This window comes from Mobula birostris, chromosome 11, assembly GCF_030028105.1.
Source record: "Mobula birostris isolate sMobBir1 chromosome 11, sMobBir1.hap1, whole genome shotgun sequence".
Classification (NCBI taxonomy): Eukaryota; Metazoa; Chordata; class Chondrichthyes; order Myliobatiformes; family Myliobatidae; genus Mobula; species Mobula birostris.
In genome coordinates, this window is record NC_092380.1 from 112,552,574 (window position 1) to 112,564,898 (window position 12,325).

Here is a 12,325-nt window from a genome sequence, read left to right on the forward strand (position 1 = left end):
GCAGAGGCTGCAGTGGAAGAAGCTGAGGCACGACTGCGCCACAAAGTGCTGGTGGGGGCAGTCGCCAAGGGAAGAGTTGGACTTGGAAGCCTTGAAGTCCCCCATTTTGACAAAGTACAAGGGAGAGAGCGACGAGAACTGGTCCAGAATGAAGAAAGGGCAGCTGTGGAGGAGGAGAGGAGCAGCAGAGCAGTGGCAATGAAACAGCAAGGAGCCTGGACCAAATGGGAGCAGGTGATCGAGCGAAAGATCACATGGGATGATCTCTGGAAGGTGGATCCACACCGCATCAAGTTCCTTATCCAGGCTGTTTATGACGTCCTTCCTAGCCCATCCAACCTGCCCTGCTGGGACCTTGCAGAACAACCAGCTTGTCCCCTCTGTGAGAAGACCAGTACGCTAGAGCATATTCGGAGCTGCTGCCCCAGAGCTCTTGCCAATGGCCGTTATCGGTGATGGCATGACCAGGTCCTCTGGACACTTGCTGAGACAATCTGCAGCACCCTTAACATCTGCCGGAAAACAAGACCGGTCAAGAACACCATCTGCTCTTCACTGCGCAGGACTGGAAGCTAAAAGCAGACCTGGGAAAACAGCTGCAGTTTCCTCCCCACATCACAGAGACTACATTGTGGCCCGACATTGTGTTGTGGTCTGACTCATCGAAGCACGTTCTTATGCTCGAGCTTACCATGCCGTAGGAAGAACGCATGGAGGAGGCCTACGAACGGAAAAGAGCCAAGTATGAAGATCTGAAGAACAACTGCCAAAAAAGAGGCTGGAGAGCAAAGTGTTGGCCCGTGGAGGTCAGGTGTCGTGGCTTTACAGGCCAGTCGTTCTGCAAAGTATACACTGCACTTGGAATCACGGGAGAGAGAAGGAGGAGAGACATTTCTACCATCACAGATGCAGCAGAGAAAGCGTCAAGATGGCTCTGGACAAAGAGGGCAGATCCATGGGTTGCTGCTAGGGCACAGGCCGGGGTCTGATCAACCCCGGTCGGGTCCCCTAGGCAAGGGTGTATGATGTTGAAAGACCCGAAACACCTGACGAACCCAGATAACATCGCTGATGATGTGCCCTAGCTTAGCATCATGCAGATGTTTCTGTAAGAAAAAAGAACATTGGAATATTTTGCAAGGCCAAACCACAAACTGCTGCCATGGGAGCTTAAGACCAGCTGCATTCAGTAAATCAAATTGGATGAATAAAGACCTCTCTATGTATTTAAAAGTGATTTCTTTGCTAAAGCTTTATTGATCTTGCATAGACATCATGCCAATTTCTCAAGGCACAAGCTGGCTGATGGTCCTGTGTAATACAGGGCCTTAGTAAAATAACCTTGTTTTAGAAAGTGCAGAGGATTCCAGTTAATTGGGACACATGGGGGTCAGTACATTTTAGCCCAATTAAGTGGCTGCCCCATTTAACTGAAGTTTCATAAAAGTAGGTAAAAAAGTATAAAAGACAAAACTGCCAATTAATTGAGTAACAAATTGTGTATTTAAATGAAATACAGAACAAATTAGAACACTACTAATAGTACCACTGTGGCATAAAACTGTGTATTAGTTCCTCATAGTTGGCGAGAGGAATTCATCCTGTGTATGCTGATATGTTCCTTTGACTGTAAATGAACAATATCAAAACAGACACCTAATGCAGATAATGGATGGCTTGTGTACAATGGTTTCGACGATTGCATCCTCCAAATCTTCCTTTTCATTGTAATATTCAAGATGATTGTTGATACCTTGAAATTTTTTGTGGTTCCTGACTTGTTGAAATAGTAAAATTGTTTTATATTTGCTCCTTGCTGTTCCTGGCATCTCCAAGCTTGAAACTGCAGTGAGCAAACAGTTCTGAATTGTCTTACTGTTTATTTGTCACTATCAATGACAAAAATCACTGCTTTTGAACACAAGCACACACAACTGACATCATTTTAAAACTTCACTTGAAGCACAGTTTATTTTCGAACGGCCACACAAATGCCCGTGACTAATGCTAATTAGAAACTGTTCAGTAATAGTCTCCTGCTCTAATTGAGTGTCCCCAATAAACATAGGAAGTCTCTGTAAATATAACACTATATTCTGCATTTGTACCTTTTGAGCTTTTATACTACCTTAATGTACACTTATGGGCTAATTTATCATGTAACTCCTGTACCTAGTAAAGTGGCCACTGAGTGTATGTTTGTGGTCTTCTGCTGTAGCTCATCCACTTCACAGTTTTATGTGCTGAGCAGTCAGTGATGCTCCTGATACACTACTGTTGTAACACATGGTTTTTTGAGTTACTCTTGCCTTCCTGTCAGCCTGAACCAGTCTGGCCAATCTCCTCTGACCTCTCATTACCCAGGTGTTTTTACCCACAGAGCTCTCGCTCGCTGGATTTTTTTCAGTTAGTCGCAACATTCTCTGCAAGCTCCCGGGTGATAAGCAGTTTCTGAGCGATTCGAACTACCCCGTCTGACACCAACAATCATTCTACAGTCAAAGCCACTTATCACATTTCTTCTCCATTCTGATGTTCGGTCTGAACAGCAATGGAACCTCTTGACCATGTCTGCATGCTTTTATGCATTAAATTGCTGCCATGTGATTGGTTGATTAGATATTTGCATAACGAGCAGGTATACCTAATAAAGTGATCTCTGAGTGTATGGCTTCATCTGATTCAGAGGAACTGATATCATTTGGCTTTTGTTTAGTAAAGAAAGCCCAGAGTATGTGGATTTGTATTTCACCATCCGATTTGCCAAAAGATGTTTTGAAATCAAATCCTTTGCAGAAATCCACATCGAAATGGCTAACTGACTCCAAACCTGTTATACGATACCCAATTCTGTTATTGCTAAACCATCAGTGCTAAGTAAGAACTTTGAAATATACTTCCAGGATTTATAAGCCACTTATTAAAGATTTGGTTTCTGTTTACTTACTTCATCAGAGCCACTATTTGTGGCGTCGTACAGCCGCGAGAGATTTTTGCAATTGTAATTTATCCCAGCAACATTAGGAGTTAGTCTTAGAAAAGTATGGATAGATTCAGTGTAACTTAGAGTCGAAAGCCCTCATTAACAACTGATCAGACTCCATGCAAGGGCAGTTCAGAATGAAGTCATGAGAACATCAAACAAGTAATATCCGATGCTGCTGTTATTATCAAAGTAGAGTACGAATTACCGGTTGTCAAGGTTTTTGTTAGACCCTAAGACATAGCAGACTCGAGCCATTTAGCTTTTTGAGTCTGCTCCATCATGGCTGATTTATTAGCCTTCTTAACCCCATTCTCCTGCTTTCCCCCCATAACCTTTGAGACCCTCACTAATCAAGAACTTAACAACCTCAGGTTTAAATTTACCCAATGACCTGGCCTCCACAACTGTCTGTGACAATAAATTCCAACAGATTCACCATGCCCTGGCTCAAGAAATTCCTCCTCATTTCTGTTCTAAAGGAATGTCCCTCTTTTCTGAGGCTGTTCCCTCTGGTCCTGGACTCGCCCAGACAGCATAAATGCAGAAGAAAAGGCATATAGTATAGCAAAAATCAGTGGGATGTTAGAGGAGTAGGAATCTTTTAAAAACCAACAGAAGGCAATTTAAAAAGCCATAAAGAGAGAAAAGATGAAATATCAAAGAAAACTAGCCAATAATATCAAAGAGGATACCAAAAGTTTTTCAGATATGTAAGGAGTAAAAGAGAGACAAAAGTGGATACCAGACCTCTGGAAAATGATGCTTGAGATGTAGTAATGGGGACAAAGAAATGGTGCATGAACTTAAGTATTTTGTGTCGGTCTTCACTGTGGAAAACACAAGCAGAACACTAGAAATGCGAGCGTGTCGGGAGAGATCTGAGTGGCATTGCTATTACTGAGGAGAAGCTTGGGAAGCTGAAAAGTCTTAAGGCAGGTAAGTATCCTGGATCAGATGGACTACACCCCAGGGTAGCTGAAGAGATTGTGAGGGCATTAGTAATGAAGATTCGCTAGATTCTGGAATGGTTCCATAGGACTGGGAAAATTTAAGGAAGGCAGGCTAAGGAAAGGAAATTATCGGCCAGTTAGCCTGACTTCAGTGGTTGGAAAGATGTTTGCGTCCATTATTAAGGATGAGGTTTTGGGATACTTGGAGGCACATGATAAAATGGGCCAAAGTCAGCCTGGTTTTCTCAAGGGGAAATTTTGCCTGAGAAATCTGTTGGAATTCTTAGAGAAAGAAGGAGTAGGAGTAGTAGTCGTCATACTTTATTGAACCCGAGGGAAATTGGGTTTCATTACAGTTGCACCAACCAAGAATAGAGTATAGATATATCAATATAAAACCATAAATAATTAAATAATAATATGTAAATTATGCCAGGAAATAAGTCCAGGACCAGCCTATTGGCTCAGGGTGTCTGACCCTTCAAGGGAGGAGTTGTAAAGTTTGATGGCCACAGGCAGGAATGACTTCCTATGACGCTCAGTGTTGCATCTCGGTGGAATGAGTCTCTGGCTGAATGTACTCCTGTGCCCAACCAGTACATTATGTAGTGGATGGGAGACATTGTCCAAGATGGCATGCAACTTGGACAATATCCTCTTTTCAGACACCATCGTCAGAGAGTCCAGTTCCATCCCCACAACATCACTGGCCTTACGAATGAGTTTGTTGATTCTGTTGGTGTCTGCTACCCTCAGCCTGCTGCACCAGCACACAACAGCAAACATGATAGCACTGGCCACCACGGACTCGTAGAACATCCTCAGCATCGTCCGACAGATGTTAAAGGACCTCAGTCTCCTCAGGAAATAAAGACGGTTCTGATCCTTCTTCTAGACAGCCTCAGTGTTGTTTGACCAGTCCAGTTTATTGTCAATTCGTATCCCCAGGCATTTGTAATCCTCCACCATGTCCACACTGACCCCCTGGATGGAAACAGGGGTCACCAGTGCCTTAGCCCTCCTCAGGTCCACCACCAGCTCCTTAGTCTTTTTCACATTAAGCTGCAGATAATTCTGCTCACACCATGTGACAAAGTTTCCTACCGTAGCCCTGTACTCAGCCTCATCTCCCTTGCTGATGCATCCAACTATGGCAGAGTCATCAGAAAACTTCTGAAGATGACAAGACTCTGTAGTAGTTGAAGTAGTTGAAATAACAAGCAGAATAGACAAAGGAGAATCAGTGGATGTTGTTTACTTGGATTTTCAAGAGGCTTTTGACAAAGTTCTGCACGAAAGGCTGCTTAACAAATAGAGCCCAATGATAGTACAGGAAAGATACAGCTATGGGTAGAAGATTGGCTGACTGGCAGGAGGCACAGAGTGGGAATTATTGGGGCCTTCTCTTGTTAGCTGTCGGTGACTAGTGGTGTCCCGCAGGGGTTAGTGTTGGAACTGCTTCGTTTCAAGTTGTATGTCAATGATTTGGATGAAGGAATTGTTGGCTTCGTGGCAGACAATATGAAGATAGGTGGAGGGGCAGATAGCATTGAGGAAGCAGGGTGTCTGTAGAAGCACTTAGATTGGGGGAATGGGCAAAGAAATGGCAAATGGAATATAATGTCAAGAAGTTCAAGGTCATACACTTTGGCTGAAGGAATAAAAGCGTGGACTATTTTCTAAAGGGGGAGGAATTTGAAAAACCAGAGGTGCAGAGAAACTTGGGAGTCCTCGAGCAGGATTACCTTAAGGTTAATTTGCAGATGATAAGGAAGGCAATTGCAGAGTTAGCATGCATTTCAAGAGGACTAGAATACAAACGAAGGAATGTAGTGCTGAGACTTTAGAAGGCGGACCACACCTGGAGTGCTCTGAGCAGTTTTGGGCCCCTTATCTAAGGAATGATATGCTAGTTTTAGAGACAGTCCAGAGGAAGTTCATGAGAATGGTCCCAGGAATGAAAGGGTTAACATATGAGGCGAGTTTAATGGCTGTGTGCCTGTATTCACTGGAGTTTAGAAGAATGAGGGTGGCATCTCATTGAAACCTATTGAATATTGAAATACAGTGGATGTGAAGTGGATGTTTCCAAGAGTGGGGGAGTCTTGGACCAGAGGGCACGGCCTCAGAATTGAGGGATGTCCATTTGAAACAGAAATGAGGAAAAATTTCTTTAGCCAGAGACTGGTGAATCTGTGGAATTCTTGGCTACAGAAGGCCTATGTCTTATAGTTTAACATAAACTCTTAGTTTCTGTTGTCTCATTATGTCAATGACTAACACAGTCCGAGGACATGCTGGGGACAGCCCACAGGTGTCGCCATGCTTCTGGCACCAATATAGCATGGCGTCAACTGTTGAGGTAGTGGGAAGGTGGGTTGAGCATGGATGTCTGGGGCTGCTGTCCCTGCAGGTGTCCATGGCTACCCCTTCACTTTGAAGAAAATGGGAAGAAGTTGAAGGAGAAATTGTTGAGTGTGAGTACCAGTTCATCCAGATAGAGGAGGAGGGTGGTGATGATGGAGGGTAACTTGTTGAATCTTTTGTTGAGAAAGGAGTGAAGATCTCTAAGGCCTTCTTGATGGGGGATAGAAATGTATAGGGACTGGACATCCATGGTGAAAATGAGCTGGTCAGAGCCAGGGAATTGAAAGTTGAGGAGATGGAGAGTGTGTGAAGTGTTTAGGATGTAGTGGGAAGGGACTGAACCAAGGGGAATAGAATGGAACGGAGGTATGTGAACGTGAGGTCAGTGCGGCAGGAGCAGGCAGAGGCAATGAGCCTACTCAAACAGTCACATTTTGTTGCTTGTCATGTTCTGCGTTGTTCTGCTGAGGATGGAGAGCACGCATGGCACCAGTATATGTGGTGGATTGTGTTGGTTATTAATGCAGATGATGCGTTTCACTGTATGTTTCGATGTACATGAAACAAATACATCTGAATCTGATTTGACCTTAATTTTTGATTTAGATTTAGGGATACAGCATAATAGAAGGCTATTCTGGCCCAACAAGCCTGCTGTGCGCTTTTGTACCCAAATGACAATTAGCCTACTAACCCGTCTGACTCTGGGATTCGAGAGGAAACTGGAGCACCCCGGAGGAAACCCAGGGGGTTACGGGGAGAATGTACAAACTCCTTATAGAGAGAAGTGAGAATTGACTTGTGTCATTGGAACTGTAAAGCGTTCCACTAACCCCTATGCTACGGTGCTGCCCCGATTCCTCTACCAAATTCAAAGAGTATTCAAGTACTTCACCAAAACTAATTTCCTTGTTGTTGAACATATGAGGGTGTGTTCCAGTCATATAATTGCTTAAACAGAGAGCCTCTTTCTTCCAACATCATTGGGAGAATTGCATACTGTGATGATGAGGGTTTGACACAGATTGGGCAGGAGTTGGGTGTGTCTTTGTGGGGTTTACAAGAAATGGTTTCAAAATGCTATCGCATTTTTGTTATTTCTGCTGTGCTATTTTTGCCTTCAGACAGAGAAAAAGATCATATCTCTACTTCACGGCCCAGCAGCCCTCGTCTTCAGAAGGCTTCCCCAAATGGCTCTGGTATCATTGGCAACCTCAGCCGGAATTGCAGCCAGTCCAGTGTTGATGGAACTTGTAAGTCAGGAGGAGAGATGGTTTTTGTGTACGAAAGCCCAAAGGAAGGAACTCGAAGCGTGCGCACTTCAGAGCGAGTGACGCTCATTGTCGACAACACCAGATTCGTTGTGGATCCATCCATCTTCACAGCACAACCGAACACAATGCTGGGCAGGTAAGCAGCATCCACCAGTCTTTCCTGAACAATATATTCCACTTGGAACCTTAAACCTGTGATTCATGTTTCATATATCTCTGCAAAAGAGTGACAGAACCCTGAAATAGTTATCCAACCCCTGAAACCGAAGCTGTGCTCCCGTATGCTTGTGACCACCTAATCATGTAACTGCTATTTGGCCTATTTTGCTTATGCTAGGGAAGTCACATTAATGCTATCCCTGCTCTTTTCTTTTTGTGCAAATGTTTTTGACCAAAGGCATTGGTCGGACCACATATGAAGTATAGTGAGTTTTTTTTGCCCCTTATCTAAATAAGAATGTTCTGTCATTGGAGGAGTTCCAGAGGAGGTTCACACAAATGATCCCAGGAATGAAAGGGTTAGTGTATGAGTAGGTCTAGGTCTGTGCTCATTGGAGTTCAGAAGAATGAGGGGATGGATCTCATTAAAACTTATTGAATATTGAAAGGCCTAGATAGAATGGATGTGGAGGGGGTGTTTCCTAGAGTGGGGGAGACTAGGACCAGAGAGCACAGCCTCAGAATAAAAGGACGTCCCTTTAGAACAGAGATGAGGGAAATTTTATTTCGCCAGATGGTGGTGAATCTGTGGAATTTATTGCCACATACAGCTGTGGAGGCCAAGTCATTGGGTATGTTTAAAGTGGAGGTTGATAGTTTCTTCATTAGTAAGAGTGGCAAAGGTTATGGGGAGAAGGCAGGAGAATGGGGTTGAGAGAGAGAGTAAATCAGCCGTGATGGAATGACAGCAGGCTCAATGGGCCAAATGGCCAAGTTCTGCTCCCATGTCTTATTGTCTTTTCCATTTCAAATATTTATCCATTCCCTGGGGATCACTGGTCTCCTCAGTACCTGCATCAAGACATCTGGGATTGTGGACGTTCATTTGCAGAGTGCTTCAACCTAGTATCGAACTGCTGCCCAGGCTCCTCATTTACTACCAGCAACTCCCCCTCATCCCTGTCCATTAACCCTAATCTGTCACCTAACTCCCTGTGTCATTATAGAGAGCAAAGGTGGCCCCCACACATGTAGAGCTCCACCAAACTCTTAAGTTTCTGAAATTTTGCTCTGCTACCTCCTGTCTGATGAGATGTGAAATCATATGGGCCTGTCATTACGATTGCGATTATAGTTTTAGAACATAGAAACATAAAACATAGAAAGCCTACAGCACATTTCAGGCCCTTCGGCCCACAATGTTGTGCCGATCATGTAACCTACTCCAGAAGCTGACTAGAATTTCCCTACCGCATAGCCCTCTATTTTTCTAAGCTCCATGTACCCATCTAAGAATCTTTTAAAAGATCCTATTTTCATCTCCTCCTACCACTGTCGCTGGCAGTGCATTCCATGCACCACCACTCTGTGTGAAAAACTTACCTCTGACATCCCCCCTTGTACCTACTTACAACCACCTTAAAACTGTGCCCCCTCATGTTAGCTATTTCAGTCCTGGGAAAAAGCCTCTGGCCTATTCACATGATCAATGCCCCTCATCATCTTTTACACCCCTATCATCCTCTTTCGCTCCAAGGAGAAAAGGCCAAGTACACTCTACCTGTTCTCATAAGGCATACTCTCCAATCCTGGCAACATCCTCGTAAATCTCCTCTGCACTCTCTCTATAGTATCCATATGCTTCCTGTAGTGAGGTGACCAGAACTGAACACAGTACTCCAAGTGGGGTCTAACTAAGGTCTTATATAGCTGTAACATTACCTGGTGGCTCTTGAACTCAATCCCATGGTTGATGTATGCCAACACACCATACGCCTTCTTAACAACACTGTCAGCTTATGCAACAGCTTTGAGTGTCCTATGGACACGGACCCCAAGTTATCGCTGATCCTCTACACTGCCAAGAGTCTTACCATTAATATTATATTCTGTCTTCAAATTTGATGTACCAAAATGAACTACTTCACACTTATCTGGGTTTTCTCTAATGCTTTTCTTCTCACTCCCTGCACCTGCAGAATCAGACTTTCCTTCGCATTGGCCCTGAGCCGCAGGTACTGCAGTAGCATAGCGATTAGCACGACTCTATTATCACCAGCCGTGGCAGTGTGTTCCATGCACCTACCGCCTTATGTATAAATAAATATATAAGTAAACTAATACTGCCTTTGACAGAGAGAAGTTGTTGCCTCAAGTCTATGCTGGCTATAAAAATGTTCGTATGAATCCCATTCCCTGTTTATTTCCCTGTAAGTCACACATGGCCGTCATTCTCTGATTCTTCTGCCACCAACTTTATACTGGGAGTACATCATAACAGTAAGTCCTTGGCGTGTGGGAAGTCACCAAAGATCCCAGGAAAGCCAACACAACCACATGAAGCATGGGCAGACTACACAGACAGCACTGGAGATGAGGTGTTCAAGTGAAGGTGACCTGGGTTCAACTAGGTCACTGAAGTTATGCAACAGCCTCTAACCAGTGAGCCACCATACAAAAAGATAAGGAAATTCAAAAAGACTTTCTTACCCGGTGAGTTATGAGAATATAGAACTTATTGCCAGTGGAAATGGTTGATGGTAAGAGATGGGTGTATTTAAAGGGAAAACAGATAACAAATGAAGGAAAAGGAAGTTATACTAATGGAGTTACTGAGGAAGCAAGAAACTTGTGTGCAATCATGAATTTTTTTTTAGCAGAATGCCTGTAGAATGTTCAATGAGTTTATACATCAGTGGTGGGAAAACTATTGGAGAAGGTTCTTAAAGACAGTATTTATGAGCATTTGGAGAAGCATAGTCTGATTAGGGATAGTCATTATGGCTTTGTGAGGGGCAGGTCACGGTCATGAGCCTGATTGAATTCTTTGAGGAAGTGACAAAACATCAATGAAGGTAGTGTAGTGGATCTGGTATATATGGATTTTAGTAAGGTGTCTGGTAAGATTCCCCACGGTATGCTCATTCAGAAAGTCAAGAAGCGTGAGATCCAAGTAAACTTGTCTGCATGGATTCAGAATTGGCTTGCCCACAGAAGTTGGAGGGTGGTAGTAGATGAACCATATTTTGCCTGGAGGTCGGGGACAAGGGATGTTCCACAGACATCTGTGCTGGGACCTCTGCTGTTTGTGATTTGGAATGGCAGAGCAGACTCAATGGGCTGAACAGCCTAATTCTGCTCCTATGTCATATGGTCTTACAGTTTTTATAGAGCTGGAATGGTACCTCACTACTCTTGAGCTCAATCCCCCAATAATGTAATCACTCAATCAATTTGCACTGCAACTTTGAGGGATCTATGTATGTGAACCCCAAGATCCCTCTGTTCCTCCACACTGCTAACAATCCTGCCATTAACTCTGTATTCTGTCTTCAAGTTGAACCTTCCAAAGTGAATCACTTCACACTTGTCGGAATCGCATACATCTGTCTTCTCACCATATCCTTTGATGCCCTGATTGATCAGAACGTCCACCTTAAATATACCCATGGACTTGGCCTCTACTGCCGTCTGTGGCAAAGCATTCCACAAATTCACTACTCTCTGGCTAAAAAAATTCCTCCTTACCTCTGTTCTAAAAGGTTACCCCTCAATGTTGAGGCTGTGCCCTCTAGTTCTGAATACCCCCAGCATGGGAAACACATTCTTTTAAATTCTAGTGAGTACAGGCCCAAAGCTGCCAAACCCTCCCCATATCTTACCCCCTTAATTCCCAGAATCAACCTCATGAACCTCCTCTGGACCCTTTCCAATGACAATGCATCCTTTCTGAGAACTGGGGCCCAAAACTGTTGACAATACTCCAAGTGCAGCCTGATTAATGTCTTATGAAGGCTCAGCATTATCTCCTTGCTTTTATATTTTATTCCCCTTGAAGTAAATGGCAACATTGCACCGCATTCTTCACCACAGACTCAACCTGTAAATTAACCTTTTGGGAGTCTTGCATGAGGACTCCCAAGTCCCTCTGCACCTCTGATGCTAGAACTTTCTCCCCATTTAGATAATAGTCTGCACAATTGTTCCTTTTGCCAAAATGCATTAAAATACATTTCCCAGCACTGTATTCCATCTGCCACTTTTTGTCCACGTTTCCGTCCATTTTTCCAATTTGTCTAAGTCATGCTGCAATGGCATTGCTTCCTCAGCACTACCTACCCCTCCAGCTATCTTCATATCATCCATAAACTTTGCCACAAAGCCATTAATTCCATTATCTAAATTATTGACAAACTCTGTGAAGAGTAGCGGTCCCAATACTGACCCATGAGGAACACCACTATTCCCTGGCAGCCAACCAGAAAAGGTCCCCTTTATTCCCACTCGCTGCCTCCTGTCTGTAGCCATTCCTCTATCTATGCCAGTACCTTTCCTGTAACGCCACAGGATTTTATCTTGTTAAGTAGCCTCATGTGTGACAGCTTTTCAAATGTCTTCTGAAAATCCAAGTAAATGACATCCACTGCCTCTCCTTTGCCCACCTCTCTAGTTACTTCCTCGAAGAATTCTTAACAGATTTGTCAGGTGAGATTTCCCTTTACAGAAATCATGCTGACTTTGACTTATCCTATCATTAGTCTCCAGGTACCCCAACCCTCATCCTTAATAATGGACTCCAACACTTTCCC

At 43.8% G+C, this 12,325-nt stretch overlaps 1 protein-coding gene across 1 annotated transcript in view; it reads left to right on the top strand.

Annotated features, from left to right (window-relative positions):
* Positions 1-12,325, top strand: part of btbd10a (BTB (POZ) domain containing 10a) — a 151,329-nt gene that overhangs the window by 88,972 nt on the left and 50,032 nt on the right. Inside the window, exon 4 of the mRNA XM_072272863.1 lies at positions 7,428-7,713. Within this exon, the coding sequence (XP_072128964.1) occupies positions 7,428-7,713 (286 nt within the window). The remainder of the gene's footprint in view (positions 1-7,427; positions 7,714-12,325) is intronic.